The sequence below is a fragment of the Megascapheus bottae genome, chromosome 8 (genome assembly GCF_031878675.1).
Source record: "Megascapheus bottae isolate mThoBot1 chromosome 8, mThoBot2.hap1, whole genome shotgun sequence".
In the NCBI taxonomy this organism is placed as follows: Eukaryota; Metazoa; Chordata; class Mammalia; order Rodentia; family Geomyidae; genus Megascapheus; species Megascapheus bottae.
The window spans coordinates 67095849-67110123 of NC_143516.1; the positions used below are offsets into that span (position 1 = coordinate 67095849).

Below are 14275 nucleotides of genomic sequence, written 5' to 3' on the forward strand. Positions count from 1 at the left end.
CACTCTCCAGCCCTTTGTGCTTTAGTCATTTGGGGGATAGTATCTCATATTTATACTTGAGCTGGCTTCAGCTGAGGTCCTCTTGTTTATACCTCCCTTGTGGCTGGAATGAAAGCTCCTGGGGTGAGAAGCAGATACCACCACAACCAGCTATTGATTGAGATGAAGTGTCATAAAGGTCTCAATAGGCTGGTCTCAATCTGAGATCTACTTATTCTTCCCCTGCCAAGTACCAAGGATTCCAGGTGTGAGCCACCACACTAAGCCTACTTTGAGAAAAGTTGGAGCTGGCTTTGATGGCACACGTCTTCCATCCCAGCACACAGGAGGAAGAAACAGCGGTGGCCTGAGTCCAAGGACAGCTTGGGATGTTCCGTCAGATTCCATCTCAAAAACCAAAGGAAACAACAATTAACAAAACACATGAAAAAAATAAAAGAATTTTAAGTTAGCCTCAGAATGAGATAGCAGAAGTTGTTGTTGTTGTTGCTTTTGCCAGTTCTTGAACTCAGGGCCTGGGCACTGTCCTTGGACACTTTTTGCTCAAGGCTAGCATTCTGCCACATGAGCCACAGTGCCACTTCTGGCTTTTTCAGTATATGTGGTACTGAGGAATGGAACCCAGGGATTCCTGCATGCTAGGTAAACACTCTACCACTAGGCCACACTCCCGGACCAGAGCTGGGATTTTGAGAAGATTGTTCTAGAAGTCATGGCAGCCTTTCTAAGCTGTTCAGTGGCTCTGCAGACAATTACATGTGAAAAATGTGGTGAGTATGACAACTATTTCCTCAACACATATTTGCCTCCCACTATCAAGGCAAGTGAGATTGTCTCTCTTGTTTTCTTCTGAGTCTCCCTTCTGAGCAAATAACCAGCATGCCTGGGTCCAGACAAAACTTCCCACACAGCCTCACAAATTAAAGCAACACTAGCACTGAAGTTGGATGTACAACCAGATGCTGCTGCCACACGAGGAACTGACTTGTACTTTATCACTGTTACTTTGCCTTTAAACTAACGAAGGACATTTGCCTGTCTGTTTTCTGTCGGGTACTTAAACACAGAGAAACAATTTCTGAAAGCCTTCCATCTTTGAACAGTTTTAGCAAAACACAATGCCCAGAAGCTTCTGGAAAACAGTGACAGTGGCTATGGTAAGATTTCTCCATGTATTACTTTATTCCATTATTTCTTGGATTTGTTGTTGTTGTTGTTAATGACTCACTAATGACTCCTAATTAAAAACTGAGAATGTGACTGATGAAAGTGTATGATTTTTGAAATCATTCTTAGATTTCTGACTTAGCTAAAATGAAAAGAACAAATGTAATATTGCATAGATCAATCCTTAAACCAATTGCTTAACAATATAAATTTTTCTTATCTCCTGGGTCATGATTATGCCATGATTATGTTACTAAATAATTAATAAAATATTGGAATTTGGTATTATAGGGTAAGGAGCACTTTGAAGAATATAGATTGATTTTTGGAATTTATACACACATATCTGTATCTATAGCTTTTTTTCAAGTCAGATACTGTATTAAGTACTTTATGCACTTGTTATAATAACTCTATAAATGACCATTATAACAGCTATATTTTTTATAGACTCCAGACTCAAAGTTCAGGAATCCCAAGGTAGACCCAGCCACTGATCTGCATATACAAATACAGAGACTTGGTAAAAGGCAGAGAAAGGATGTTCACTCCATGGCACTTCCAAACATCTCAGCCATCTTTGGGCTACAGACATTGGCTTCTGGTGCAATAGGGAAATGGGTCAGGAGGTGGAGCCAGGTATGCAGAGTTCAAACAGTCCCAGGTCACAAGTGAGTGAGGCCTGGTTGGCCTTTAGCTCAATCTTTGTCCTTGGAGGAATTTTGGAGGAGTTATCACTTTATTTTTGGAGCAGAATGAAAACAAGGTGGCCTTCTGAAAGGTCAGCTATTTCTTTAGGATGGCAAGTGAACTTTGCTTGATCAGGGGCAGTTTGCATTCTGTACACCAGGGATATCTTCCTGCTCTAAACTACATGCTTACAAAGAGACTGCAGCAGAGAATAGCTCAGATCACAGGACCTGGTAAAAGCATCTTTCAAGTTGCTTCTAACAATTACACAGATGAGGAAACCCTGAAGATTCACACTGCTTTGCAGTGTGAAAAAAAATCCTTCCAAGCCTACTGGGTATAAGCAGATAAAGTATTGTTTAGACTGAGCAGGGTTGAATCTGTAATCCAGTTTCCTTCCCTTTACTTTCTTCCCAGTTCCCTTTATTTGGCCAGAGTTGGCCAAATAAAGTATTGTATCCTCTGGGGGAGGAAAAAAAATACTTATATACTATAGAATGTATATATACACATATATATAGATACAATACATATCCCTCTATATAATATCCTCCAGGAATCTCTCTCTCCTCTCCCCACCCACTCTCAGATCTAATCTGAAACAAGTAAGTTTCTAGAAGGTCAGAGTGGCTTTCTATTTTGATTTTCTATTTTTTTATTTTTGTCAGGCAAGACATAAAACAGCAGTGAAAGCTATAGGAAAGTTTATTAGGAAAAGAGTATACTTTCCCCTCCCCTCCCTCCTTCCCTCCCTTTCTCCTTCCCTTCTTTCCCTACTTATATATATGTTAGGACTGGGGCATAAATTGGGCCCTATTCCCTTAGCTTTTTCATTTAAGGCTGGTATTCTACCACTTGAGCCACATCTCTACTTCCAACTTTTTTGAGTAGTTTACTGGAGATAAGAGTCTCATGGATTTTCCTGCCTGGCTGGCTTCAAACTGCATTCCTCAGATCTCAGCCTCCTGAATAGCTAGGGTGAGCTGTAAGGTTGAGCCAAAAGGAGATTGGCACAGGGTTCAGGCAGAAAAGAGTTTATTGGTGGGGCGTGGTGGGTAGCAAGCTGCCTGCCTAGCCTGCAGAAGATGGAAATGTGCAGAGAGAAGAGAAGGAAAAAGAAGGAGACTGTGGGTTAGAGGGATTATGTAGAGAAAGGAAGGAGGCAAGACCACATGGGGTGTGGAAGTGATCTCAGAGCTAGGGGAGCCTCTCACTGTCTAAGGGAGGTATGAGGGGAGGCATTCAGGTAGTGACTTCAGATTCTGGGGTCCTTTGTTGACTCACAGGCAGAGGTGGGAGGGGTCTGGTCTCCCACCAGTGCCCAGCTGGAATACATTTTCCATAGATTGAAACCAGGTCATCTCAGATGGTGAAAAGGAGAATAATTTTTGCTCCAGACCACATTTTAATTAACATATAAGGCGCTTGATGAGTTAAATCCATTCTGAATGGAAAGGGAATGGTCAACTGTCGAGGACTGTTTATTGAGAAACAGCGAGGGCTACAGATCTTCCGGTGGGATTGGAGATTGCGTCTGGGACTGGATTTGGTGGTAGACTTATATAGGGCTTAACAAGGGAGCAAAAATTTAAAACACAGGGGGCCAGGAGTTTGGCCTAGTGGCAGAGTGCTTGCCTAGCATGCACGAAGACCCGGGTTCGGTTCCTAGGTACCACATACATAGAAAAAAGCCTGCAAGTGGTGCTGAGGCTCAAGTGGTAGAGCTGAAGCCTTGAGAAAGTCCAAGGACAGTGCTTGAGCCCAAGCCCAGAACTGGCAAAAAAAAATTTTTTTTAAACATGGGTTATGGTCTCTTGGGCCATGTTCTTGGCCAGGCCCACAGTGGAATGCTCCACCTGGGGTGTGGGGCCATTATCCCCCAGGGACTAAGGTCAGAATGACCTGCCTGCAGACAAGCTTGTGAGCATGCACTTGCTGCTTTACTGGACCCTGAGGGAATATGGCAGGGCTCAATCCTTTAGTCACTATTCTGAGGCTGTGGGAAGTTAACTGAATTCTAAATTTGACATATATGGCAAGGTTTGTTGACCCAGGTCAAAGGAAGATCTATTGTTCTAGGAATCATCTCTCTTCTCCATCATTCAGAGCTAGCTGCTGCCTGTTAGGATTTTTTTTTTTTGCCAGTCCTGGGGCTTGAACTCAGGGCCTGATCACTGGGCTTTCTTAAGGCTAGCGCTCTACCACTTGAGCCACAGCACCACGTCTGGCCTTTTCTGCGTATGTGATACTGAGGAATTGAACCCAAGGCTTCATGCATGCTAGGCAAGCACTCTACCACTAGGCCATTCTACTGGTTTGTCAGGAATATTTTTTTTTTTGCCTTACATGTTGTATTTTTTCATATATTTTTATTGTAATTAATAGAAGGGTTACATTATATTCGCCAGATAGAAGGTGCATTAATTCACATACATTGATACCCTTTCTCATGTCTTGGTCCCCATTTCCCTACCCCTCATCCCTACCCCTCATCTTGTTTTCCCCCCTTCCCTATCCAATTTCAAATAACCAAGTACAAATATATCCAATATATCAGATAACAAAGTGAGATACTGTAACAATATGAGATAACCAAGGAACAGCAAAAGAGGACAAGAATCATTATATGGCTTTTGTTTCTATATACTAGAGGTCCTTTCATTTAACATCATACTGTATGGCCTTATGTATCTAGGTTTTGCTCTATTGCAAATCTCTGCTATGAGAGACCAAGGTTTCTACTGATTATGATAAATGAGGGAAACCATTGAGCCTATGTTCCTTTGAGTCTGGCTTCACTTCACTTAATATGATTTTTTCTAAGTCTTTCCATTTCCTAACAAATGGGGTGATGGCATTCTTTCTGACAGCAGCATAGAATTCCATTATGTACAAATACCACATCTTGTTGATCCACTCATCAACTGAGGGACATCTAGGTTGGTTCCATATCTTTGTTATGGTAAGTAGTGCTGCAATGAACATCGTTGTGCTAGTGGATTTAGTATGTCCTTGTTTCTGGACAATTGGGTAAATGCCAAGTAGTGGAATTGCTGGGTCATAGGGGAGCTCTATGTTTAGTCTTTTGAGGAACTGCCATACTGCTTTCCATAGTGGTTGAATGAGTTTTCACTCCCACCAACAGTGTAGTAGTGATCCCTCCTGGCCACATTCCCTCCAGCATCTGTTGTTATTAGTTTTCTTGATCCTTGCCATTCTAACTGGAGTGAGGTGGAATCTTAGAGTTGTTTTGATTTGCATTTCTTGTTAGTGGAATGATGCCACACACCCTGACTTCTGTTTGCACCCAAGTGACTTGTATGTTGAAATAGAATAAATGTTTATCTTTCTGTCTTAGAGTCAGTATAGGTGTCAGGGGGGTAAACATTTAAAGAGGAACAGGGCCATGGACGTTTCGAGAGACTTGGGGGTGGGAAGAATCTTTTCTTTGTTCATAAAGGTTAGTTGTAGAATTTCCGTCTTTGCAGATATAGGAATAAAATATCTTTACTTGAGGCTGTTCCAGCTTTGTGAGGGTGGTTCTCCAGAGTCTGGACTCATTCATTAGCTCTCTCTCTTCATTTCTTTTCTTTTTTTTTTTGCCAGTACCATGACTTGAACTCAGGGCCTGGTGTTTGCTTGGCTTGTTTGATTAGCTGGCCCATCACCACTTGAGCAATGTCTGTCACCTAGCCTTTTGCTGGCCATTTTAAGAGCTGGAATCTCAAGGGCTTTTTTGCTTAGGCTGGCCTCAAACCATGATCCTCCAGATATCAGCCTCCTGCGTAGCTGGAATTACAGGCATAGACCACATTGGTGCCCAGATCTTTCTTCCATTTGCATATCTAGCAATTTCTCTGTCCAAACTGACCAATCAATCCTACATTTTTAATTTTGAAGGCTTAGGGGTGTAGCTCAGTGATAGTGTGCTCTCCTGACCTGCACAAAGCTCTGGGTTCAATTTCTGTACCACAATGATTAAAGGAATGAATGTATGAATAAAGCATGCAATAGTTGGTACATACATATGTATATAGGTATAGATATGTACATACATGTATAGTATATGTGTATATATAAACTGTGTACATAAGTATTTGTGCAGATGCATGTACATATGCATATATATCTATGCATAGAAATATATACACATATAGTTTTTGTATATGCATATACATCGAGACATATATACTTACATATATTCATACACACAAGCATATATATGGTTTACTTATTTATTTAGAATGTTTTTGCTCCCTCTCAAATTGTAACTTGAGATTATTGACTCCAGGCCCAAAGACTTCCACGTGTCAAGTTCTGCCCCCATTCCTATATGTCTAATAGACATGGTGGAGGACAGGAACAGATTTATTTTGTGACAGCCACAAGAAGAGAGCACTTCAGTACCTTTCAGCCACCTTTGGGGTACAGGCGTGAGCTCTAGGCTCAAGTAGATGGGTGGGCGGGGCACTGCCTAAAGGGATGTGTAGTCATGGGTGACAGTCACGAGCTGGACCTGGATGACCATCCTCACTCCAGTCCTTGCGCTGTGAGGGGTCTGGAAGGAGCTGTGGGCGTCCCTGGTCAGGATGAACGTTTCCTAGCTGCCTGGTGGGTGGTTTGTTCGAGGACCATCTATGGCTCCTTGAGAGCAATCCTGAGGCCCAGAGAGATGTTGCTGCTGAGGGATACATCGTCCTGAATTCCAAGGTGATTGCAAACTGACCACAGAAGGAATGGCTTAGCCCAGAGAAACACATGCCCAAGGATGCCAAGCTTCACTCTTATATTTTAGTCAATTCTTGTACTCAGCAGAAACAACTTTCAAAGACATGCCCTGGTAGCTCTCTCCTGTGATTGGCTTTTTCTGTGTATGTAGTACCAAGGAACCAAACCCAGGGCTTTGTGCATGCTAGGCAAGTATTCTACCACTAGGCCACACTCCTGGGCCCTCTTCTATTTTTTTCTTTTTGTTGTTGTTGGTCATGGGACTTGTACTCTGGGCCTAGGCATTGTCCCTGAACTCTTCAGCTCAAGGCTAGTGTTCTACACTTGAGCCACAGTACCACTTCCTGTTTTCTGGTGATTAATTGGAAAGAAGAGATTCACAGACTTTCGTGCCGGGTCTGGCTTTGAACCGAGATCCTCAGATCTCAGCCTCCTGAGTAGCTAAGATTACAGATGTGAGCCACTGGCTCCTGGTCCCCTTTCTATTCTTGTAAGTCAATATCTAGTACTTTTGTTTACTTTCTGGTTCTAATTTCTGTGTCTGGGGCTTTTAATATTTGTTAAAAAATGTAATTTCCCTGTCTCCACGTCAAGCTATCCTGCCTCAGAATGGAAGTTTCGTGTATAACATATCATTGTGGAACTATTGTGAGTAGGTTTTTTTTTTTTTTTGCCAGTCCTGGGCTTGAGCTCAGGGCCTGAGCATTGTCCTTGGATTTTCTCAATGATACAGCTCTACTACTTGAGCCTCAGCACCACTTCTGACTTTTTTCTATGTATGTGGTACCAAGGAATCGAACCCTGGTCTTCATGCATGCTAGGCAAGCATTCTACCACTAGGCCAAACTCCCGGCCCCATGTGAGTAGGTTTCTATAATGTATTTGAGATCAGGTTTGTAGACTCTAGGCCCAAAGTCTAGACCTTATGTTGGACTCACCCAAATACAAATGAGAAGACAGTAGAGGGCAGAGAATGGAGATATATTAAGTAACAGCTTTGGGAAGGCCAGGCTTTAGAACAGCTTCAGTCATTCTCAAGGGTGCAGACATTGGTTTTGGTTAAAAAAGTAAGGACTGCTGGGTGTGAGTGAGAAAGGTGTGCAGAGTTAAAACAGTCCAAAGCCCCAGTTGTAGCCTGATTGACTTTCAGCTCCACCTTTGCTCTTGGAGGAGTTCTAGAATAGTTATTAGGAGGAGTTCTAGAATAGTTATTACTTTACCATTAGAATGGAACTGGAACACATTGCCTGGCAGTGGAGGTGGGGGTGGATCTTCTGAGGTTTTGGCTATTCCCTTTAAGATGGTGAGAAGAAGGCATTGCCACAAGTAACTTATCAGTGGGTTTTCTCTTCATTGAAATCCAAGGTGATTGCAAAGTAACACCACAGAGACTAGCTCTGAGCAAAAGGGATGGATACAAAGGTGGAAGACTGGGGCCGGGAGTTTGGCCTAGTGGTAGAGTGCTTGCCTAGCATGCACGAAGACCCGGGTTTGATTCTTGGTACCACATACATAGAAAAAAAAGCCGGAAGTGGTGCTGACGCTCAAGTGGTAGAGCTCTAGCCTTGAGAAAGTCCAAGGACAGTGCTTAGGCCCTGAGCTCAAGCCCAGGACTGGCAAAAAAAACAAACAAACAAACAAAAAAACAAAGGTGGAAGACTTTTAGTTAATTCACAGGCCCAGAAAAAGCATCTTATAGGTTACCCGTTACATATGCACATGTGTATGTGTGTGTATTTTATTTTTCTGAACCATTTGCAGTAAGTTGAAACATTCTGTTATTTCAGCATGCATTTCCTTCGAATAAGGAGCTTCTTTAACCATTTTCACCTCTAGGAAAATCAAATTCTCAGGAGTGGTCATGTTAAAGAAGAAATGTGCTCATTACCTGACTCAAGTAGCTAACGCCTCTGTGCATCACCTTTATGATAACCAAAAATACAGAAGCCCCCCCCGCCAATAAAAAAATACTACTGGGAGTCCTGTGAGACTTGTGATTGTACAGTCTTTGAGTTGATTGTTTCTTATATGGCTAGTAATGTTATTTTCATTTGGCTTTTGGATTTTGGGTCTGATAATGTGCAATGTCCTCAGGCTGGATCAGACTCATGCTATAGAACAGGTTAACCGGCAGAGGGCACTCATAGGCCGTTCAGCAGTGAGAGGACAAAATGGATATTCAGATTAGTGTAGAATGGTATAACGACCAACTGCTAAAAACCAAAAGGGCTTAATGTTAAGAACTTCCTCTTTATCTGTGAAGGAATCCATGATTAAAATCAGTTTTACATAAAAAATTATCATTGGTGGCTTGAATTTTATTTCTCTTGTACATTGCAAAAAAAACCCAAGAGAGGTCATCTTATAATTATACTGACCAATTCTTGCAAACATAATGATAATAACAATTCTGTCTTAAAAAGGACAAAATATTAGGTCCTGGTGGCTCATGCCTTCATTCTAGTTAATTAGGAGGCTGAGGATTTGAAATTCAAAGCCAGCCTGGGCAGGAATGTTCTTAAGATTTTTATCCCCCAGTAATCAGTAAACATCTGGAAGTGGTGCTGGTAGCTGTGGCTCAAGTGATAGTAAAAATTGCTCAGGGACTCAAAGGAACTTAGGCTCAATGGTTTCCCTCATTCATCGTAACCAGTAGAAACGTTGGGTTCTACTAGCAGAGATCTGCAATAGAGCAAAACCTTGATACATAAGGCCATATAGTATGAAGCTAATTGAAAGGATCTCCAGGATATTGAAACAAAAGCCATATAATGAATGATTGTTGTCCTTAATGTACTATGTTATCTCTCATCTCCTTTGCTGTCCCTTGGGTATCTCATATTATTACAGTACCTCACTTTGTTATCTGATATATTGAATTTATTTGTATTTGATTATTTGAAATTTGATAGGGAAGGGGGGAAACTAAGACGGGGGGGGGAGGGAGGGTAAAGGATACCAAGACATGTGAAAGGGTATCAATGTATGTGAATTAATGCACCTTCTATATGGCAAATATCAAGTAACCCTTTTATTAATTACAATAAATAAAAATAAAAAAAATTGCTCAGGGACAGCACCCAGATCCTGAGTTTAAGCCCCAGTCCCAGCACACAAAACAAACAAAAAATGGACTGGCTGGGGTGGTGGCATACACCTCTAAGCTCTTGGGAAGCAGAGGGAGGAGAATTAGGAGTTTGAGGCTGTCTGGGGCTACAAAACCCCTGACATTTCTTCTTTGTCTCAAAAAAATATGTCAGATACTGTACACTGTGGAATTACTACTCAAACTATTACTGTATGCTAATGGAAAAGTAAAATTAAATTTAAGAAAACCAGTTTTGTTGCTGGTACCAGAACTTGAACTCAGAGTTACATGCCTGCTCAGCTGGTGCTCCACCACTTTAGCCATGCCTACAGCCCAACGTTTTGCTTATTTTGGGATGGAGTTTTAAGTTTTTTTGCCCAGGCTGGCTTTTAACTTTAATCACTCTCCTGAGTAACTAGGATTACAGGTGTGAGCCTCCAGAGCGTAGCTAAGAAAAATGATTCCAGATAAGATTATTATTATTATTGTTGTTGTTGTTATAAAAAAGATTAGACCTTCCAGAACTTCTCTCATGCGGAGAGGAGATATAGACAAAGGTAGACAGGTTATGAGAAGCACATCTTCCCTTTGGATGTTTCTGGGAAAGCCTTCATTTACTACCAGCTTTATAGACTGCTTTGAAAATATGGAAAAATGATGAAAGTAAAAAATACTACTTTTATAGAGAAGGTCTTCTATTCATTATTATTATTGTTGTTGTTGTTGTTATTATTTTGTTGGTCATTGGGCTTGAACTCAGAGCCTGGATACTGTCCCTGAGCTCTTTCACTCAAGAGCCTCTTTGAGCCACAGCTCCACTTCTGGCTTCTTGGAGGTTAGAGATTAAAGTATCATGAGTTTTGAAACTTGATTCTCATATCTCAGCCTCCTGAGTAGCTAGGAGTACAGGCATGAGCCACCAGTGCCTGACTGAGATTATCATTTATTTGTGAACTATTATTATTACTATTATTTTCTGGGCATTGTCCCTTAGCCTTTTTACTCAAGGCTGGTACCACATTTCCACTTGGAATTTTTGATGGTTAATTGGGAATAAGAGTCTCATGGACTTTCCTGCCCATTGTTCAAATTTGAACAATGATCCTCAGATTCAACTTCCCCACTAGATACCATTATAGACATAAACCACTAGCATTATTCATAATTGTTTTCTTTTATGCTCCCTTAGTCTTCATTTTTTCCAAAGCATTTGAAGTCCTATCCCCACCCCCCTTTGGTGTGTGTGGTGGGGGAGGGTCCTGGGGCTTGAACTTTGGACCTGGGTTCTGTACCGGAGCTTTTTTATTCAATGCAAACAGCTCCACTTCCAGCTTTGGGGTGGTTAATTGGAGGTAAGAGCTTCCTGTTCAGGTTGGCTTTGCACCATGATTCTCAGATCTCAGATTCTTAGGTTACAAATGAGCCACTAGCATCTAACAAGAGAAATTTTTTTTTTTTGGTCAGTCATGGGGCTTGAACTCTGGGCCCTGGACCTGGGTGCTGTCCTTGAGCTCTTCAGCTCCAGGCTACTGTCCTACCCCTTGAGCCAAGTACCATTTCCAGTTTTCTAGTGATTAATTGAAGATAAGAGTCTCATGGTCTTTAGTGCCCGGGCTGGCTTTGAACCTCACTCCTCAGTTCTCAGCCTCCTGAATAGCTAGGATTACAGGCGTGAGCCACGGCGCCCAGCTGGCAAGAGAGATTTTTGAAGATGAATTAGATTTAGGATCCATATAATATTCATTTCATTAGGTTAATGCAACATTGTTTATCTTTCTATAATCTATGTTTATCTTTCTATAATCTATGATAAATGAAATGTGAATATTTTTAAATCATTTTTTTTTTTTGAGCTCAGGGCCTGAGCACTGTCCTTGGACTTTCTCAAGGCTAGAGCTCTACCACTTGAGCCTCAACACCACTTCTAGCTTTTTTTCTATGTATGTGATACTGAGGAACCGAATTCGGGTCTTTGTGCATGTTAGGTAAGCACTCTACCACTAGGCCAAACTCCCAGCCCCTGAAATGTGAATTTTGCAGAGAAGATCCTTTACTTAGATGTGTATATAACTTTTTCTGCCATTATAAAATAGATAAGTATGTGTTTCCAATATATTCCGTTTCTAAGGTAGAGAAGTACATGGTTCCAGCACGGACACTCTGTGGTCTGTAGCTCTGTAGACACCCTTGTAGTCTGAATCAAAATCATAAATGTGGGCTGGGAGTTTGGCCTAGTGATAGAGTGCTTGCCAAGCATACACAAAGATCCAGGTTTGATTCCTTGGTACCACATACATAGAAAAAAGCCGGAAGTGGTGCTGAGGCTCAAGTGGTAGAGCTCTAGCCTTGAGAAAGTCCAAGGACAGTGCTCAGACCCTGAGCTCAAGCCCAGGACTGGCCAAAAAAAAAAAAATCATAAACGTGATCACATTCGCTCAACCTCATCTATTGTAAGCATGAAGACTTTCTGATGATAGCGTTGCTTGCTTTGGCTCACATACTTTCCCAGCCATTAGATGATGAATGTGGCCTATAAAAATCTGACATCAACATTGTGCTCTCAAACGGACATGCATTGTACAACTACTTACAGATAATTTTGAAAGCATCTGACATTATAGAAAAATAAAAGAATGAAATCTGAAATTAGTAAAAGGTAAATAATGACTCTTAATGGCTCTGAAAATAATCCATGTTTTTAGGCTTTCTGTATCTGTCCCCATGATCACCCAGTTGCTTTAAATGAAGCAGGTGCTTCTCAGCCTCACTTACCTCAAATAGCCAGTGCTTAAGATCCTGCCACAGAATTCCGCTGACCAGAAGGAATGCAGTTGCTCAGGCTGAATGTGGTTGATACTGTCTATCCTTTCAGGAATGTGATGTTCAGATTCTATCTAAAGGGGAAGAGTAAACACTGTCTTTTTTCCTTCCCTCTAAGGTCTTGGAATACTTCTGTGCTATTCACAGTGTCATCACTTTAACCCAGTGTGCTGTGACAAGTTTGCAGGATTTTCCTGCCAGACTATTCACTTAGCTGGGAAAGCATGTATGGATGACACTGTCAATACAAGGGGGAAAGGTTTTCACTGCTTGTTTTTAATGCTTTGCCTGACACAGAATTAACAGGCGTAGGACTTGGGCTCCTCAAGTACCTTCAACTTTTCTTTGTTGGCTCATCATTGAAACTGCAAAATCATATTGTGTGAGTTGCATAGTTGCATTGGTAAAGAGGCTGAATTCCTGGTTCAGATCCTGTGTTCAAATTTATGGGCCCTGTACATTTTGTGCATGCTCCTGGCCCCTAGGGAAGTGTTTTTTTTTTTTTTTTTTTTAGAGGAACATAAAACTAGCTGTAGAAAATTAAGATTTGGGTTCTCCCAGAGGCAGACCTCAACATAAAGATTTGATTACAATGGTCTTATTTGGTTGATTCCAAGAATCTAATAAATGGAGAAAGTGTCAGGGAAGCAACCAATAAGGGGAATGTGAGTAAGCCATGTAGGGCAGCTGGAGCTTAATTCTGTATGGATATTTTGGAAAAATGATGCAAAGCACACCATAGAATTATTCAGGGGTGGGGTGGATGAAGGAGCTGGAACATTATACACCAATGAAGAGGTGAGCTATTAAGCTGAAGGCCACTCTTGGAAATATTTAGCACATAGCACTTAAGTCTATGCCTACCCAGAGCTCAAAGAGTCCTGAAGCACAGACATGCAGATGGCAGTGTGACAGACCCACTCTACACGGTGATTCCTTCTGTCTTCTTGCTAAATGACTCCAAGGGTAGTATCTTAATTTATATTTTATTTATTTATTTACTTATTTTTTTGCCAGTTCTGAGCTTGAGCTCAGGGCCTGAGCACTGTCCTTGGACTTTCTCAAGGCTAGAACTCTACCACTTGAACCTCAGCACCACTTCCGGCTTTTTTCTATGTATGTGGTACCAAGGAATTGAACCCGGGTCTTTATGCATGCTAGGCAAGCACTTTAACCACTAGGCCAAACTCCCGGCCTGTATCTTAATTTATATGGCCAAAATAGCTCGCTGTGTAGATTTCAGTCAGTGGAAAGGGAAAAGGGGTTGGAGGTTGGGGATTGTGAGAAAAGCTGTTGTCATTTCTATCAAAGTGGATTGCTCAACAGGTTTAGCTTTGGCCACCAGTTTGGCTCCATTTGATTATTCTGCTAAGACAATATCATCAAATAAAGGAAATAGCCAAGGAGGGTGTGAGTAATTAACACATCCTAACCTTCTTCAGGCTAGCCAATCATGGACAGATAGTGAGCCTGAGCTCGCCAAACAGAGAAGAGGGGCGGGGCCTGCTTTGTCTGGGATAAAAGGGAAGAAGCTAACCTGCTCTTCATGCTTGTTTGCCAGATTTTTGGCTGATGGCACTTTGCCTTGCCCAGCTCCTTTGGAGCTGGTGTCCATATTCCAACAACACACCCCAACATCCAGAGCCATTTGTAACAGGGATGCAAGGTAGATTATCTTGGGTCTAGATCCTGCACAACACTTCTGTGTGTGTGGACAGAGCTTCCCGTCTTAAAGGCCAGATCTGTTTGCAGAGGCGTCTAGGAAATACCAGCTAGCTGGGT

The 14275-nt window shown here is 41.7% G+C and overlaps 1 protein-coding gene across 1 annotated transcript in view; it reads left to right on the top strand.

Moving 5' to 3' along the window:
• Positions 1-1035: 1035 nt before the first annotated feature.
• Filip1 (filamin A interacting protein 1) overlaps positions 1036-14275 on the top strand; it is a 167985-nt gene continuing 154745 nt past the window's right edge. The window contains exon 1 of the mRNA XM_090337781.1: positions 1036-1157. Coding sequence (XP_090193907.1) covers positions 1119-1157 — 39 coding nt within the window. The 5' untranslated portion in view covers positions 1036-1118. The remainder of the gene's footprint in view (positions 1158-14275) is intronic.